Genomic DNA, 19,648 nt, shown 5'->3' on the forward strand with positions numbered 1-19,648 from the left:
CTGTACCACCGTCAGCTGCTGCTGCTGCTGTAGCATCGTCTGCTGCTGCTGTAACATCGTCAGTTGCTGCTGTAGCATCGTCTGCTGCTGCTGTAGCATCGTCTGTTGCTGCTGTACCACCGTCAGCTGCTGCTGCTGCTGTAGCATCGTCTGCTGCTGTTGCTGCTGTAGCATCGTCTACTGCTGCTGTAACATCGTCAGTTGCTGCTGTAGCATCGTCTGCTGCTGCTGTAGCATCGTCTGTTGCTGCTGTAGCATCGTCTGTTGCTGCTGTACCACCGTCAGCTGCTGCTGCTGCTGTAGCATCGTCTGCTGCTGCTGCTGCTGTAGCAGCATCTGCTGCTGCTGTAACATCATCAGTTGCTGCTGTAGCATCGTCTGCTGCTGCTGTAGCATCGTCTGTTGCTGCTGTAGCATCGTCTGTTGCTGCTGTACCACCGTCAGCTGCTGCTGCTGCTGTACCACCGTTGTTGGTGTGGCTTATTGAGAATACCAAGAAACAATTAACCCCAGAGGATTTGCCACCCAGGATAACCCAAAAAAGTCAGTGTCATCGAAGACTGTCTAACTTATTTCCATTGGGGTCCTTAATCTTGTCTCCCAGGATGCAACCCACACCAGTCGACTAACACCCAGGTGAACAGGGAAAAATGCCTGGAACTAGTGCTCATATTGGTGAATTTAAAGCCAGCAAAGGTTGGTTTGACAGATTTAAGAATCGTAGTGGCATACACAGTGTGATAAGGCCTGTTCTGGAAGAAAATGCCAAACAGGACCTACAGTACTCAGGAGGAAAAGGCACTCCCAGTACACAGTGTCTCATCAGTCATTGCTGCATCTTCAATAAAGGTAAGTGTCATTTATTCTTCATTTAGTAGAGTAGTACATGCACAATATATATTGTGCATGTACTACTCTACTATTGTGCATGTATCCTTCTCTTTGTGTGTAGGAAAATGTATATTTCATGTGGTAAAAATTTTTTTTTCCTACTTTTGGGTGTCTTGCACGGATTAATTTGATTTCCATTATTTCTTATGGGGAAAATTCATTCGCATACCGATCATTTCGCATAACAATGAGCCCTCTTGCACGGATTAAAGTCGCTATGCGGGGGTCCACTGTATATATATATATATATATATATATATATATATATATATATATATATATATATATATATATTTTTTTTTTTCAACAAGTCGGCCGTCTCCCACCGAGGCAGGGTGACCCAAAAAAAAAAAGAAAGAAAATCCCCATAAAGAAAATACTTTCATCATCATTCAACACTTTCACCACACTCGCACATTATCACTGTTTTTGCAGAGGTGCTCAGAATACAACAGTCTAGAAGCATACACACATAAAGATACACAACATATCCCTCCAAACTGCCAATATCCCAAACCCCTCCTTTAAAGTGCAGGCATTGTACTTCCCATTTCCAGGACTCAAGTCCGACTATATGAAAAAATATATATATATATATATATATATATATATATATATATATATATATATATATATATATATATATATATATATATATATATATATATATATATATACATATATACATACATACATACATATATATGCACCTACCATCTGATTTACGACCTGCTCGACTTACGACCACTCGACTTACGACCACTCGACTTACGACCACTCGACTTACGACCGTGTTTTTTGTGCCAAATTTCTGGGAAATAAACATCTACATGTATTTGTGTTGTACACAGTGTTTATCCTAAACCTTACAGTATAAAATACAGTACTAACAGCATAAAAAGTAAAGTAAAACATGAAATACCAAAATAAAACAATAAAATAAAGTCATTACAAAAATGTTTTGTTGATATTCAGTAGTAAAGTTCGACTTACGACCATTTCGACTTACGACCGGTTTCTCGGAACCGAACTCGGTTGTAAGTCGGATGGTAGGTGTATGTATATATATTATATATATATTTACACACATACATACATTCATTCTCTCTTCTAAATTCTCTAGTGAAATTAAATTTTAAGGTTTATTTTATACTTGTTTACATAATGTTACCTCACAATAAGTTGTGCAATATTTTATGTAGGATTCTGATGGTGATAGAAGTCCTACCAAACGCCTGGCTCGCAGTCCGTCAAGCACATCAGTGGCCAAGGATTCAGTAAACAGAAGTTCTCCATTAACTTCTTGTATTGAGCACAATGTAAGTTTTAACCCTTAAATTGTCCAAACGTAGATCTATGTTCTTGTGCGTAGCGCTCTGACCTTTATTTGAAAGCATGTAAACAAAAATGTAGATCTACATTCGGAGCCCTATGCATGTGAATGTACATTTACATTTGGAGAGTTTAAGGGTTAAAAGTAGCTTTGTTAGTTTGTTATTTATTCATAGTTTTTTGGTACTAGGTTATTTAAGTGGCAGGTCAAGTTTTAAGATTACCAATAAAAATGTTATCTTTTTCAGTGACAAATTTAGTGGCTTAATTTGAAAGTAAACCCTCCATATAATGGACTTTGAAAATACACTGAAAAAACCACTGCTCTGTCTACCATAATTGTCATTATTGGCCACTGTTTTAATCAGTCTTGTTATATGGAGGGTTTACTGTAGCTCCTTAACCTATTCTGGTGTGTTTTTCATGTAATTAGGTTGACTGGCAGTCATTGCAGAACTTTCTGCTGTCTTATTTTAAAAGCATTTAAGCATGCATCAGATTGGTCAGTAAAATAATAATGATCAGTAAAAAGTATGTGATTTGTAGCAAACAAAAACAAAGCAAAAAACAGACATTGTCTTCCTCAGGGCTGAGGAACTGATTACCTTGATTACCTCATCTTCTACTGTCTTCAGTTATTAAGCTCTGTATTGAATTGGTCATGTTGGTATCCTAGTAAATGACCAAGCCCTTGCAGTAAAATAAAATACAGTGGACCCCCGCATAGCGACCTTAATCCGTGCAAGAGGGCTGGCTGTTATGCGAAATGTTTGGTATGTGAATGAATTTTCCCCATAAGAAATAATGGAAATAAAATTAATCCGTGCAAGACACCCAAAAGTATGAAAAAAAAAAATTTTTACCACATGAAATGTTAATTTTAGTACACACAAACTGAAAAAGGCATGCACAATTACATGACACTTACTTTTATTGAAGATCTGGTGATGATTGATGGGATGGGAGGAGGGGAGAGAGAGTGTTAGTGTTTAGAAGGGGAATCCCCTTCCATTAAGACTTGAGGTGTCGAGTCCTTTTCTGGGGTTACTTCCCTTCTTCTTTTAATGCCACTAGGACCAGCTTCAGAGTCACTGGACTTCTTTCGCACAACATATCTGTCCATAGTGGCCTGTACCTCTCGTTCCTTTATGATTTGTCTAAAGTGGTTCACAACATTGTCATTGTAACAGTCACCAGCACGGCTTGCAATAGCTGTGTGAGGGTGATTTTCATCAAAAAAGGTTTGCACTTCAAGCCATTTTGCACACATTTCCTTAATCTTTGAAGTAGGCAATTCCTTCAATTTCTCTCTCCCCTCCTTTGAACCAGTTTCCCCAGGTCTGGCCTCTTGCTCTTGAAGTTGATCTATCAGCTCATCAGTGGTTAATTCTTCATTGTCCTCCTCCACCAACTCTTCCACATCCTCCCCACTAACCTCCAACCCCAAGGACTTCCCCAATGCCACAATTGATTCCTCAATTGGTATACTCCTCTCAGGGTTAGCCTCAAACCCTTCAAAATCCCTTTTGTCTACACATTCTGGCCACAGTTTCTTCCAAGCAGAGTTCAAGGTCTTCTTAGTCACTCCCTCCCAAGCCTTACCTATAAGGTTTATACAATTGAGGATATTAAAGTGATCTCTCCAAAACTCTCTTAGAGTCAGTTGAGTTTCTGAGGTCACTACAAAGCACCTTTCAAACAGAGCTTTTGTGTACAGTTTTTTGAAGTTTGCAATAACCTGCTGGTCCATGGGCTGCAGGAGAGGAGTGGTATTAGGAGGCAAAAACTTCACCTTAATGAAGCTCATGTCCCCATAAAGTCGCTCTGCCACGTCTGTAGGATGACCAGGGGCATTGTCTAACACCAGGAGGCACTTAAGTTCTAATTTCTTTTCAGTTAGGTAATCTTTGACATTGGGGGCAAATGCATGGTGTAACCAGTTATAGAAAAAGTCCCTAGTGACCCATGCCTTACTGTTTGATCTCCACAGCACACACAAATTATCCTTGAGGACATTCTTTTGCCTGAACGCTCTGGGAGTTTCAGAGTGATACACTAATAAAGGCTTAACTTTGCAATCACCAGTAGCATTGGCACACATCAACAAAGTAAGCCTGTCTTTCATAGGCTTATGTCCTGGGAGTGCCTTTTCCTCCTGAGTAATGTAGGTCCTGCTTGGCATTTTCTTCCAGAACAGGCCTGTTTCATCACAATTAAACACTTGTTCAGGTTTCAGTCCTTCAGTTTCTATGTACTCCTTGAATTCCTGCACATATTTTTCAGCCGCTTTGTGGTCCGAACTGGCAGCCTCACCATGCCGTATCACACTATGTATGCCACTACGCTTCTTAAATCTCTCAAACCAACCTTTGCTGGCCTTAAATTCACTCACATCATCACTAGTTGCAGGCCTTTTTTTAATTAAATCCTCATGCAACTTCCTAGCCTTTTCGCTTATGATCGCTTGAGAGACGCTATCTCCTGCTAGCTGTTTTTCATTTATCCACACCAATAAGAGTCTCTCAACATCTTCCATCACTTGCGATCTTTGTTTCAAAAACACAGTTAAACCTTTGGCAAGAACAGCTTCCTTGATTGCCTTTCTGTTGCCCACAATAGTAGAGATGGTTGATTTGGGTTTCTTGTACAACCTGACCAGGTTGGTGATACGCACTCCACTTTCATACTTATCAATGATCTCTTTCTTCATTTCTATAGGAATTCTAACCCTTGTTGCTGTAGGGTTGGAACTAGAAGCTTTCTTGGGGCCCATGGTCACTTATTTTCCAGAAACAGCACCGAAAACACTGTAATAATACGAAATATTCCGATTGTATGCTTGAATGTTACTGCGGAGGCTGGCTGGTAAACAATGCCACCGGCGGAACATATGAGGCTGGCTCAGGCCGCACATTGGACGCGTCTCGGACGAAGGGCGCTGAGCGGGTTTTTGGGCGGTATGCGGGGCAAAATTTTAGAGATCAAAGCGTCCGGTATGCGGATTGTCCGTTATGCAAGGCGTCCGGTATGCGGGGGTCCACTGTACCACAAGCCAGGGCATAAAAATCTGTAGTGTAAGGAAGGCAGATTAGGGGTCATCCTAGGGAAGGTTGGAGGGAGGGGGTAAACGAAGTTTTGTGTGCAAGGGCCTTAGACTTCCAGCAAGCACGTGTGTATTAGATAGAAGCGAGTGGGTACAGAGAGAGAGAGAGCGCCTTTCTGTATCTCTGATGTCCATTGTCTCCTTTGCCGTAAGGATATATGTCTGGATCATACTTTGTGCAAATGAGCTCATGTTTCTGAGAAAATGGTTTAGATCCTTGGTAGTCATCTTCCATGCATATTTCAGTAGGTAGCAAATGGTTTTTATGACTTGATGTGCTGAACATTAAAATGGTATAAAATACCGACAGGTTGTTAGGTAAGACACATATGCAACAGTTAGGTATCTTTATTTTGAAACGTTTCGCCTACACAGTAGGCTTCTTCAGTCGAGTACAGAAAAGTTGATAGAAGCAGAAGATACTTGAAGACGATGTAATCAGTCCATCACCCTTAAAGTTTTGAGGTGGTCAGTCCCTCAGTCTGGAGAGCATTGTTCCATAGAATGAAACAATATGGTCCATATTGTTTCATTCTATGGAACAATGCTCTCCAGACTGAGGGACTGACCACCTCAAAACTTTAAGGGTGATGGACTGATTACATCGTCTTCAAGTATCTTCTGCTTCTATCAACTTTTCTGTACTCGACTGAAGAAGCCTACTGTGTAGGCGAAACGTTTCAAAATAAAGATACCTAACTGTTGCATATGTGTCTTACCTAACAACTTGATGTGCTGTTGGAGTGTGAGCAAAGTAACATTTATGAAGGAATTCAGGGAAAATGGTTAGCCGAATTCAAGCCCTGGAGGTGGAAAATGGTGTCTGCATTTTGAAGGAGGGGTGAAGATATGTTGCAGTTTTTGAACTGTAGTGTCTGCACGCCTCTGGCAAGACGATGATGGAGGGAGTGATGATGAAAATGTTTCTTCTTTTTTGGGTCATCCTGCCTCAGTGGGAAATGGCTGATGAGTTAAAAAAAAATCCCATGGTACTTAACCCTTTCAGGGTCCAAGGCCAAAATCTGAAGTCACGCACCAGTGTCCAAGAAATTTTGAAAAAAAAAAAATTATTTTTTCTTACAGAATTAAAGAGCATATTTTTGTGAAGGTAATAAAACAAAAAAAATTAGAATCTGATCAGTACTTACCGAGATACAGTGCCAAGAAGTTTGTAGAAAATGATGTGGTGGCGGCAACATCGACAAATTCCACATACGCGTATTATATTATTTTGTTGTTTTAGTTGTTTTTTCTTTTCTTTTCCAATTTTTTTCTATTCCTACTAACATTTGGGGCCTGAGAGACCAATACTGTATATAATTTATATATATAAACTCACTGTATTGAACACAATAACCGCACTAAAGTTATTATCATATTATTGTTTACCACTGTTGTTTATTACAATAAACATGCACAAATATTGTATAATACTAATGTTCTATCATATATTTACATATTTACAATCACTGGACATGGTTTTAGAACTGCTGGAGCTTGTGGAACTCCTTGAAACAAGGCACCATGCACAGAGGCACCTTACATTCCTCACACATAAACCGAGTGTCTTTGCGTCTTTGTTGCCGTCGTTTTGTTTGTGCACAGACAATGCATCTCTTCTGAGCAAATTTCTTTTGAGTTGAAGGAAGCTGTATTATGAAATGATCACCTTCTCTTCTCAAACGCTTGGGTATATTGTGATGAATTCGAGGACCATGTTGTATTGCAGGTGTTGTTACCTGGTACTTCATTATGAGTTGTCTGACAACAGACAAACAAAATTCACCATACGGTGGTCTGTTACCAGTCTTTATTTGGTACATATTATATGCATTCAGCATTGAAATGTCCATGAGATGGAAGAAAAGTTTCATGTACCACTTGTAACTCTTACGAACACAGTCAACAAAACCAATCTGCATGTCACACTTGTCAACCAAGCGCATGTTTTGTGTATAATCAATCACTGTCACTGGTTTTCGAATACGTTCATTAGTCACTCGATCAACTTTGCCACTGTCTTGCATTTCATTACGGTGAATGGTTGTCAACAATGTGACATCTCGTTTGTCATGCCACCGTAATGCCATGATGTCATTGGCAGTAAACACCTGCACGTCATCACCACGAACACCTGCGTTGAGCCTGGGCATATGTTTACGATTAGAACGCACTGTGCCACACACATCTGTCTTGTTCACTCGCATGAAATCACTGAGTAATGGGCTTGTGTACCAGTTATCGGTATATAATGTATGGCCCTTACCAAGATAAGGTGCCATCATGTTTCTCACTACGTCACCTGATATACCCAATAACATCTTGGTATCTTTCAATGTTTTACTACCCGTGTATACAACAATATCCAACACCAGGCCACTGTCACAATCACAGAGTACAAACAATTTTATACCAAAGCGGTTCCTCTTGCTCGGTATATACTGCTTGAATGACAGTCTACCTTTGAACAAAATCAAAGACTCGTCAATTACAAGATTCTTGAATGGATAAAAGTATATCCTGAACTTTTGTTTGAGATACATGAAAACATTTCTAATCTTGTATAACCTGTCACTTCTGTCAGGCCTGGTTTTGTCAGAGAAGTGCAACATACGTAAGAGTAAGATAAACCTGTTCACTGGTATTATTTCACTGAAGGATGGGGTACAAATTAGCCGATCTGTGGACCAGTATGCTTTTATATTATGCTTATAGACGTGAGGCATAAGCATTATTGTTGCAAAAAGCAAATACATTTCTGCAACAGTCGTCTCTTTCCACCTGTGTAGTCTTGACTGTGGTGATAAGATCGTATTTGCCATGGTGTACTGAAAATACTTATTACTTTCCCTGACAATAGTTTCCATCAATGGCTGGTCAAAGAATGATTCAAAGAATTCCAGTTCATTGGCCGTGGTTCCAAGGGGACAGGTAGGTAGAATTCCACTTTGCGAGTCATCAAAGTGGTGAGGGCTGGGAACAAAATTGGGATTTTGCTGCCAATCCCAGATACGGTTTGCTGGTGGATACTGGACATCATAGGCTGGTTGTACGGGTGGTTGTGGCGGGCTGGTGGGTGACGCTCCGCTTTGTCCTTGACCTGACGAGTCAGCAGCGTGGGTTCCCGCGTGGCACAGCGAGTCACGCATGGCGGTGCCACTACCACCACCAGCCCCACTAACACCATCCACTGATGTCTGTGGCCCATCCATGCCAAGTGTAGCCACATCATCCTCACTATCACTACCTAAAACGGGTGTAGGGCCACGGGATGTACTACGGGATGTACTCCGTCCCCTGGGCATAGCATAGGGTACACTACCCGAGCGCATGCGGCGGCGCACATACCGACGCTTCACTGGTGAATATGTTTCCTCACTATCACTACTCGAATGATCGTCGAGCGCAATAAAATCACAATCCACGTCAGAATCATCGTCATTACTGAAGTCAGAGGCCAGGCCACGGGAAAATATTAGTTTTCTCTTACGTTTAGGAACAACCGACCGTGAGTCACGAGTGCCCACACCAGAGGTAGAAGGTCGAGGATCGTCGGGGTTTTCTGCACTATTATCGATATCCTGGTCATTATTTTCGGTCACTAACTCATCAAAGCCGTAGAATTCGTCTTCATTTCCACTTCCATCAGTGTCAGAACTATCAGACAGGAAGAGGAGAGTCCCAATTTTCTGGGGAGTCAGAGCTGACTTGCGACGAGACATGGTGAACAAGGGTGACTGAGCTGGCATTCCCACAATGCTATGCAGGCGCCTAGATTTTTTGTTTACGGCGCACACCCACCGCGCAGACCCATTCTCTCATATGTAGGCCTATGAGCGCTTTCGCGCTAAATTTGACGGCGCTAGAATTTTGGCGTAGATCTACGGTTTGGACACTCACCGACCAGCCGTAGATCTACGGGACGGACCCTGAAAGGGTTAACCCTTTCAGGGTCCAAGGCCCAAATCTGGAGTCACGCTCCAGTGTCCAAGAATTTTCAAAAAAAAAATTTGTTATTTTTTCTTATGAAATCGTAGAGAATCTTTTTGTGAAGGTAATAAAACAAAAAGTACGAAATTTGGTGGAAAATTGACGAAATTATGCTCTCGCGAATTTTGATGTGTCAGCGATATTTACGAATCGGCGATTTTGCCGACTTTGACTCCCATTTTAGGCCAATTACATTATTCCAATCAACCTAATTCTTAGCTATTTCACTAGTATTACTTCTATTCTATCGATTGAGCACAAGAAATCGCCAAGTCAACTGTTTCAACTACAAAATAAAGTGAACGGAAATTGTTAATTTGGCCAATTTAACACAAAGTTCAAAATATTCCAATTTCAAAATAGGGTCTAGAATGAACAATGTAGGCATTCCTGGCACTAAACTAACATTTCCTCTGTTCATTAGTTATGTTTTGAGGCTTTACAAATAAATTCCATTTTTATTTTTTATTCACATAATGAATTTTTATTCACACCAAAAAATAGAAGATTTACTGTTATGCAATATTGTAATAATTGTATAAATATCATCACCATATTTGTGAATGTATATTAGACCCACCAGGTGACGTGTATTAGACGTGTGAGGTCGTTTGTTTACTCTTGAATATCGGCAAAAATTTAACATTTCCGCTACTTTGAGCTCAGTTTCAAGCCATTTCCAATGCTAAAACCAATCAAAATCATCTCTATTTCTGTAATATGTCTTCCATTCTATCAAATGAGACCAAGAAATCGCAAATACAACTATAAAAAACATACGAAAAAACACTGCAAAGTTGCTGTTTTAATCGAAAAACCATGATTTCATTTTTTTTCCTCTCATTATACACAGTGTGCTGCAGGATCTGTTTTATGTGGTGCACACATACCATATAGATGTATTCTCTCATATCTAGGCCCAAATGTACCACTCACAGTTTATCAGAGTGAGCTGAGCTCATGGCATAGATCTACGGTTTGGACCCTGAACGTATAGCCGTAGATCTACGGGACGGACCCTGAAAGGGTTAAAGCAGTTATGTGTGAATGGTGATGCAACAATGTAATTACTGACAGTGTGTAAATAACGCACAGTAATTCCATAACAGTATGCCATCACTACATATTGTGTCTAATTTACATGTAAATCTGGATGCCTTTCCTGGTGATATAATGTTATGTTGTTGACCCTTATAATTTGATAATGTGGTTCTCACTACATGTTCTAGTGTGCGGTAGCTTTTACATAAAAGCCTTATCAGTCTAGGGTAATACTTATATTCATGATTGATCATCCTCAGTGTCTTTGGAATCCTTTCACCAGCCCTCTTCACAGGTTATTTAAACTACTATTACCAAAAAATAGATACTTATATTCAGGTAGATATAGACAGAATATACAATATACAAAACATAAGTTTTCACACTCCTTAGCTGCTTTTCTAGGAACAGCCCACATGGTGCATCTGAACAATTTCCCCTTCTTTCTTCTTGACTAATCTCTGGATTAAGCAGTGTTTTGACACACCTTAGTCACCCTGGGTATGGTGGCTACAACTTAAGGTATAAAACTCACCTCTGGGGCACATGTAATGCCCAAAAAATAAAAAGGACCCAGAGGTCCTACCAGCTTGAAGCCAACAAGGAGAGTGAGAGAGAGGGAGGGGCCTAAGGTCCTCTCACACCCACCAAAATAACAAAAGACTGTTGCCAAGCACAATTCTCTAGTTACCACAACTCTGCCACTCTTGTTTTACTTTTACAAAAAGAAATACAACTTTATAAACTACTTATTTAAATTTTGTGTGTGTGTGTGTGTGTGTGTGTGTGTGTGTGTGTGTGTGTGTGTGTGTGTGTGTGTGTGTATGTATGTATGTATGTATGTATGTATGTATGTATGTATGTATGTATCTATAGTACAATCTATTATATTGAGAAAAACAGGCTTGACTCAGCTGCCTTACAGCCATAAGGGTGATCTGCTCTTATGACATTTAGTGTTGTGTCCCCATCAATTCAATATAATTAGGTATTCCAGAGTAACTGTTACTTTTATACATCAATATGTGTTGGGTCCCATAGTCCCATAACATATAATATGCAAGGTTTCAACTATAGGTGGGTGTGTCAAGAAATGCAGTAGAACCTTGGTGTATGACCAGCTCACTACTCGAACAAAGCTCAGCACTCGACCAAACAAATACAACTTGCCAGAACTTCCCTGTAAACTATTTCGTATTTCTTTGTATTTTTTGGTGTTTTTTGTATTATTTGTATAAATAAGTCACCATGGGGGCCTATGACAATTAGTGATAACAGCCAACCAAACAGAAAATTGGTTGGGAAGAACTTGTTCGATACTCAAATAGAGCGACACTCGAACAGCCCTCTGGAATGAATTAAGGTCGGATTCCGAGGTTGCACTGTACAGTCTTGCCAGTGTTATAAGTGACTGCAGGCACTGGCTTGGTTGTGTTTTGTGATCACATAATGTAGTTAATCTGTTGTCATGGATTTGTAAACTAAATATTGCAATTATCAGTAAATATCACTTGGGTTTTAACTGGCTGATTTAACCCTTTCAGGGTTTCCAACATACTAGTATGGCTTACACGCCAGGGTTATTGACGTGCTAGTACGCGTAAATTCTAGTGCCTTCAGATCTAACGAGAGAAAGCTGGTAGGCCTACATATTAGAGAATGGGTCTATGTGGTCAGTGTGCACAGTACAAAAAAAATCCTGCAGCGCACAATGCATAATGAGAAAAAAAAAAACTCCGACCATGTTTTTGGTTTAAAACAGCGACATTGCAGTGTATTTTTGTATGCTATTTATGGTTGTACATGTATTCTAGTTTTCTTGGTCTCATTTTATAGAATGGAAGACATATTACAGAAATTGAGATGATTTTGATTGGTTTCACAGTGAAAAGTACCTTGAAATTGAGCTCAAATTAGCAGAAACGTTCGATTTTTGCCAAAGTTCAAAAGTAAACAAATCATGCCAAGCGTCCAGTACACGTCAACTGATGAGTCTAATATTATTTCACAAGTGCGCTGATATTATTTATACCATTTCTACACTAATGCAGTAGTCTGCATAACAGTAAATCTATTTTTTGTGAGAATATACATTCAAAGTGGAAAGCAAAAGAGATGTAAGAGGGGCCTGGGGACATGACTAATGAACAGAGAAAATGTTATTTTAGTGCCAGGAATGTCTCTCTTGTTTATTCTGGACCCTATTTGGAAATTGGCATCTTTTGAAATTTGTGTAAAATTGGCAAAATTGCCAATTTCTGACCACTTTATTGGATAATTTAAATTAGTAAATGGGTGGTTTCTTGTACTCATTTGATAGAAAAAATGGGGTTCTAGCGAAACAGTTATGATTTTTGTTGACTAGTACACTGGAATTGGCCGAAAATAGGGTAAAGTGGGCAAAATTGCCGATGTTTAAACATCATTGAGACTGCTAACTTCGTGAGAGCATAATTCCGTAAGTTTTCCATCGAATTTCATACTTTTGGTGTCAATATGATCGGGAAAAAGATTCTCTATCATTTCCTAATTTTTTTTTTTTTTTTTTTTTTTTTTTTTTTGACCCTGAGAACAAGTTTAAGAGAGGGTCTCTCGACCCTGAAAGGGTTAAACATAGTTCACTGTCACACAAGCAATGGACACACTTCTTGTGATATAAGTTAATACAACTTTACATTTTTTTTTAACACACTGGCTATCTCCCACCAAGACAGAGTGACTCAAAAAAGAAACTCTTTCATCCTCATTTACACTATCACTGTCTTGCCAGAAGTGGGCAGAAATGACAGATGTCCCTCTAAACTTCAAATATCCTAAGCCCCTCCTTTAGAATTAAGGCACTGTACTTCCCACCTACAGGACTCGAGTCCGGCTAACTGTTTATGTATGTATTAGTAAATTAAGTGTTCATTAGTGCACAACTCAACCATTGTTTTCTAATTTCCCTTTGTCCCACTTTTTTTCCTCTCGAAATTTAACTGAGAATTTTTTCAGTATTTTGAGTTTGTTGTTTAGGCCATTTTGACACTGCATTAAATAATAGGCAACAGCATGGAACCTTTGATAATTATGCATTTATTTAATTTGTATTAAATGTGCCTCTCTCAACATAAAACTAAAGTTTGTGCTTTATCCAGTTTTTATCAAAATTTCATACTGGTATATTCTTAATTTTTTACTATTCTTGTTCATATTTCATTATAATGAATTAACAAGGAATTTATACTATTAATGAATTTGGTTTTGCTCTTCAGAAGGAGCAGGTGGCAGCAGACCAAGTGGAAGATGCAACAACAGTCACTTTGGTCAATCCTCCCTCTGATGCCGAGGTGGAAGTGTAAGTTTATATTGTGTAGTAGTAATGCTTTCTTCATTATGTACTGAAATGCTTACACATGCATCATATATACAATTGTCCAGGTGTTGAAGAAGGTAGGATAGGTATAGGCATACTCACTTTAAGGTGTTTTACTGTAGAGTTGCTAATACAGCAGTTTTCACTTATATAATATTATGTTAGAATAAAATTGGTCATATCTATGCCATAATTTTTAAGGTGGTGGACCAATAAGCCAGCAGAAAGCCTCGGTCAGTTGACCAAAAGCTCCAACAGCGGGTCATCATCCAACTAAGACCCGTGTCAGAAAACACTCATCCTGTTTCCTGAAGAACCTTACCTAACCTAACCATAATATGTTTATTATTATCAGTGCTTGTCTTGTTTATAACATGGTTTTCAGCAGTGATGTGCATATCAGCTCACTCTGAGCTGAATCAAGCATCGTTTTTTTTAGGTCTAGTGCTGTTTTGCACTTAATATATGATTGTTTTCTCTGGAATCTAACTGCCACATTAGCGAGGTATGCCTGTATAAGATATTGCAGCACTACCAGTGAAAGATTAACTTTTGCTTCAGCATTGAGAAATTTATTACATTCAATTCAATTCATTATTATTTTATTAGCACACTGGCTGATTCCCACCAAGGCAGGGTGGCCCGAAAAAGAAAAACTTTCACCATCACTCACTCCATCACTGTCTTGCCAGAAGGGTGCTTTACACTACAGTTTTTAAATTGCAACATTAACACCCCTCCTTCAGAGTGCAGGCACTGTACTTCCCATCTCCAGGACTCAAGTCCGACCTGCCGGTTTCCCTGAATCCTTTCATAAATGTTACTTTGCTCACACTCCAACAGCACGTCAAGTACTAAAAACCATTTGTCTCCATTCACTCCTATCAAACACGCTCACGCATGCCTGCTGGAAGTCCAAGCCCCTCGCACACAAAACCTCCTTTACCCCCTCCCTCCAACCTTTCCTAGGCCGACCCCTACCCCGCCTTCCTTCCACTACAGACTGATACACTCTTGAAGTCATTCTGTTTCGCTCCATTCTCTCTACATGTCCGAACCACCTCAACAACCCTTCCTCAGCCCTCTGGACAACAGTTTTGGCAATCCTGCACCTCCTCCTAACTTCCGAACTACGAATTCTGTGCATTATATTCACACCACACATTGCCCTTAGACATGACATCTCCACTGCCTCCAGCCTTCTCCTCGCTGCAACATTCATCACCCATGCTTCACAACCATATAAGAGCGTTGGTAAAACTATACTCTCATACATTCCCCTCTTTGCCTCAAAGGACAAAGTTCTTTGTCTCCACAGACTCCTAAGTGCACCGCTCACCCTTTTCCCCTCATCAGTTCTATGATTCACCTCATCTTTCATAGACCCATCCGCTGACACGTCCACTCCCAAATATCTGAAAACATTCACCTCCTCCATACTCTCTCCCTCCAATCTGATATCCAATCTTTCATCACCTAATCTTTTTGTTATCCTCATAACAATTCAGTTCAAGTTTATTCTCTATAAGGGTTACAATGTGGGGTTTACAGGTTTTGGGCATTGTGTGGTTTACATGTTATAAAATACTAATTAGAGAGGGGGCCACTATGACACCTAGCATGGCTAGGCATTTTGGGCAGACTTAGATTAATTCTTAACATTAAATCCTTACAGATTATGGTATTAAGGCTAAGTGACTACATCATAATTTGTGAGTTTAGCAATGTGAATGCTTTTATTTTGGCACAATACAAGGTGTCTATATTGGAGTAACATAGGCATACCTATGACTAGTTAGGATTTATTATTTTAAGATTAAGATTAGTATTTCTGGGTTTAGAGTCAGTGGGTGAGTGAGTGTAATTGTGAACCACCAGGTGGTTATCATGTAGTTAGTTGTCGGGGTGTATCAGGGAGATAAGATGTTTTCTAACTGTAGTTTTGAAAGTGATGAATGTGTCTTCAGTTCTAGAGTTTTCAGGTACGGTGTTCCAGATTTTAGGTCCTTTGAAATACATTGAATTTTTGTAAAGGTTTAGTCGAACACGGGGAATGTCATAGAGATGTTTGTGTCTGGTGTTATGCCTGTGGATCCTGTCACAACTATCAAGAAAGTGTTTTAGGTCAAGGTTAATATTGGAATTTAAGGTCCTGTAGATATAGATTGCACAGTAGTAAGTGTGGATGTTATGAACAGGGAGTAAGTTTAGATCTATGAAGAGTGGGGGGGGGGTGTTGCCAGGGATGGGATTTAGTGATTATTCTTACTGCGGCTTTTTGTTGGGTTATTATTGGCTTTAGGTGTGTTGCTGCAGTTGAACCCCAAGCAGAGATAGCATAGGTGAGGTATGGATATAGTATAAGTGAATGGTATAATGTGAGAAGGGCAGTTTGCGGCACATAGTATCGTATCTTGGAGAGGATCCCCATTGTTTTGGATACTTTTTTTGTTATGCATTGGATATGGGTGCTGAAATTTAGGTTGTTGTCGAGGTATAGTCCAAGGAATTTGCCCTCATTATGTCTGGCAATTAGAGTGTTGTCGATCTTAATGTTAAGTTGCGCAATACCTGCTCTGCTACTAAACATAATACAGTGGACCCCCGGTTAACGATATTTTTTCAATCCAGAAGTATGTTCAGGTGCCAGTACTGACCAAATTTGTTCCCATAAGGAATATTGTGAAGTAGATTAGTCCATTTCAGACCCCCAAACATACACATACAAACACACTTACATAAATGCACTTACATAATTGGTCGCATTCGGAGGTGATCGTTATGCGGGGGTCCACTGTATAGTAAGTTTTGCCAGTGTTAAGTGTAAGTTTATTGGCTGTCATCCAAGTCGATAATTTGAGCAGCTCCTCATTAACAATGGTGTTGAGGGTGGCAAGATTAAGGTGGGAGATGACATAAGTCGTGTCGTCAGCAAAGAGAATGAATGGGTTTCAGGTGTTGTGATATGTTTGGAAGATCATTGATGTAAATGAGGAAGAGCAAGGGTCCAAGGACACTTCCCTGCGGAACTCCAGTATCAAGTGGCCGTATTGATGAGGCTGTGTCTTTAATGGTGACATACTGATACCTATTAGAAAGGTAGGATTTAAAATATCCAAGCGCATGGCCTCTTATACCATAGTGGTCAAGTTTGTGGAGTAGGATGCCGTGGTCTTCTGTGTCAAACGCTTTTCTTAGGTCAATAAAAGTTCCTAGCCGATATTCCTTATTTTCCAATGCTGTGTAAAGCAGGTCTAGCATTTTTATAATTGCATCATTAGTGCTTTTATTTTTCCTGAATCCAAATTGGCAGGGGTTGAGTATGTTTTGTGACATTATAAATGAATATAGTCTCCTGTGCACAAGTTTCTCGAAGATTTTGGATAGCAATGGTAAGTTTGATATTGGCCTATAGTTGTTTACGTCTGTAGGGTCACCACCTTTATGTATTGGTGTAACCCTTGCTGTCTTGAGTAGTGTCGGGAAAGTGCTAGTTTCTAGTGACTTGTTAAAAAGTAATGTAATAGCATGCGAAAGGACATGGGCCGCTCGCTTATGCAATAATGGTGGGACGTGAGACAGATTCCCCGAGTTATTTTTAAGTGACTTTATGATCGCGGTGACTTGTGTGGGCTGAGTTGGTACAAGATAGAAGGAATTTGGGAAATTCCCATCTAGGTAGTCCCCGGCACGGGCATTGGTACATGGGATTTTACTGGCGAGATTAGATCCTATGTTTGAGAAGAAGTCGTTTTTCCTGTTAGCTGTATCAGTGGGATGCAGTGGTGTTTCATGAGGTTTAGTTAGAACAATATTCTTGTTTTTTTTTTTAGTTTGTGGGTCCCCAGAATCTGGGAAAGTGTTTTCCAGGTCTTTTTTATATCTCCTCTTGTGTCAGTGAATCTGCTGGAGTAGTACAGTTGTTTGGCTTTCTTTATTAATTTGGTGAGAACTGTTGAATATTGTTTAAGAATATCTTTGTGTATTAAGCCCTGTCTATATTGCTTTTCATATTGGTGTTTCTTATCAATGGATTTCAGAATGCTGCTGGTTAGCCATGGGCAACCAAGCCGTTTATTCGTGATCTGTTTCGTTTTTATAGGACAATGTTTGTTGTATAGTCTAAGTATTTTGTTAAGAAAAATGTCTGTCCAATTGTCAGTACCATTGGCATTGAAGAATTCTGTAGGCCAGTCAACAGTCTCTAGGTCTGCTGTGAAATTCCTTATTGAGGCCTTATCATGGAGTCTAAATGAAACTGTTGTATTCGAGTGGTGGCTTACTAATGTTTGTTAAGAGGAAGGTTGGGTAGTGGTCAGTAGTGCTGTCTGTGATTATCCCTGATTTACAGGTAGTAGGTTGGTAGACAGCAACCACCCAGGGAAGTACTACCGTCCTGCCAGATGACTGTGAAACAAAAACCTGTAACTGTTTTGCATGATGGTAGGATTGCTGGTTTTCTTTTTCTGTCTCATAAACACGCTAGATAACAGGGATATCTTGCTACTCCTACTTACACTTTGGTCACACTTCACAGACACGCACATGCATATATATATATACATACATCTAGGTTTTTCTCCTTTTTCTAAATAGCTCTTGTTCTTTTTATTTCTTCTATTGTCCATGGGGAAGTGGAAAAGAATCTTTCCTCCGTAAGCCATGCGTGTCGTATGAGGCGACTAAAATGCCGGGAGCAATGGGCTAGTAACCCCTTCTCCTGTATACATTTACTAAAAAAGAGAAGAAGAAAAACTTTATAAAACTGGGTTGTTTAAATGTGCGTGGATGTAGTGCGGATGACAAGAAACAGATGATTGCTGATGTTATGAATGAAAAGAAGTTGGATGTCCTGGCTCTAAGCGAAACAAAGCTGAAGGGGGTAGGAGAGTTTCAGTGGGGGGAAATAAATGGGATTAAATCTGGAGTATCTGAGAGAGTTAGAGCAAAGGAAGGGGTAGCAGTAATGTTAAATGATCAGTTATGGAAGGAGAAAAGAGAATATGAATGTGTAAATTCGAGAATTATGTGGATTAAAGTAAAGGTTGGATGCGAGAAGTGGGTCATAATAAGCGTGTATGCTCCTGGAGAAGAGGAATGCAGAGGAGAGAGAGAGATTTTGGGAGATGTTAAGTGAATGTATAGGAGCCTTCGAACCAAGTGAGAGAGTAATTGTGGTAGGGGACCTGAATGCTAAAGTAGGAGAAACTTTTAGAGAGGGTGTGGTAGGTAAGTTTGGGGTGCCAGGTGTAAATGATAATGGGAGCCCTTTGATTGAACTTTGTATAGAAAGGGGTTTAGTTATAGGTAATTCATATTTTAAGAAAAAGAGGATAAATAAGTATACACGATATGATGTAGGGCGAAATGACAGTAGTTTGTTGGATTATGTATTGGTAGATAAAAGACTGTTGAGTAGACTTCAGGATGTACATGTTTATAGAGGGGCCACAGATATATCAGATCACTTTCTAGTTGTAGCTACACTGAGAGTAAAAGGTAGATGGGATACAAGGAGAATAGAAGCATCAGGGAAGAGAGAGGTGAAGGTTTATAAACTAAAAGAGGAGGCAGTTAGGGTAAGATATAAACAGCTATTTGAGGATAGATGGGCTAATGAGAGCATAGGCAATGGGGTCGAAGAGAAATGGGGTAGGTTTAAAAATGTAGTGTTAGAGTGTTCAGCAGAAGTTTGTGGTTACAGGAAAGTGGGTGCAGGAGGGAAGAGGAGCGATTGGTGGAATGATGATGTAAAGAGAGTAGTAAGGGAGAAAAAGTTAGCATATGAGAAGTTTTTACAAAGTAGAAGTGATGCAAGGAGGGAAGAGTATATGGAGAAAAAGAGAGAGGTTAAGAGAGTGGTGAAGCAATATAAAAAGAGAGCAAATGAGAGAGTGGGTGAGATGTTATCAACAAATTTTGTTGAAAATAAGAAA

General features: G+C 39.7%; 1 protein-coding gene across 1 annotated transcript in view; it reads left to right on the forward strand.

Annotated features, from left to right (window-relative positions):
- Positions 1-2,093: 2,093 nt before the first annotated feature.
- The window catches only part of LOC128699824 (condensin complex subunit 3), a gene marked incomplete at its 5' end in the record, with an annotated part of 69,478 nt that continues 51,923 nt past the window's right edge, over positions 2,094-19,648 (forward strand). Inside the window, 2 exon segments of the mRNA XM_070086862.1 lie at positions 2,094-2,210; positions 13,612-13,694. Of these exon segments, the coding sequence (XP_069942963.1) occupies positions 2,094-2,210; positions 13,612-13,694 (200 nt within the window).

This window comes from Cherax quadricarinatus, chromosome 20 (genome assembly GCF_038502225.1).
Source record: "Cherax quadricarinatus isolate ZL_2023a chromosome 20, ASM3850222v1, whole genome shotgun sequence".
In the NCBI taxonomy this organism is placed as follows: domain Eukaryota; kingdom Metazoa; phylum Arthropoda; class Malacostraca; order Decapoda; family Parastacidae; genus Cherax; species Cherax quadricarinatus.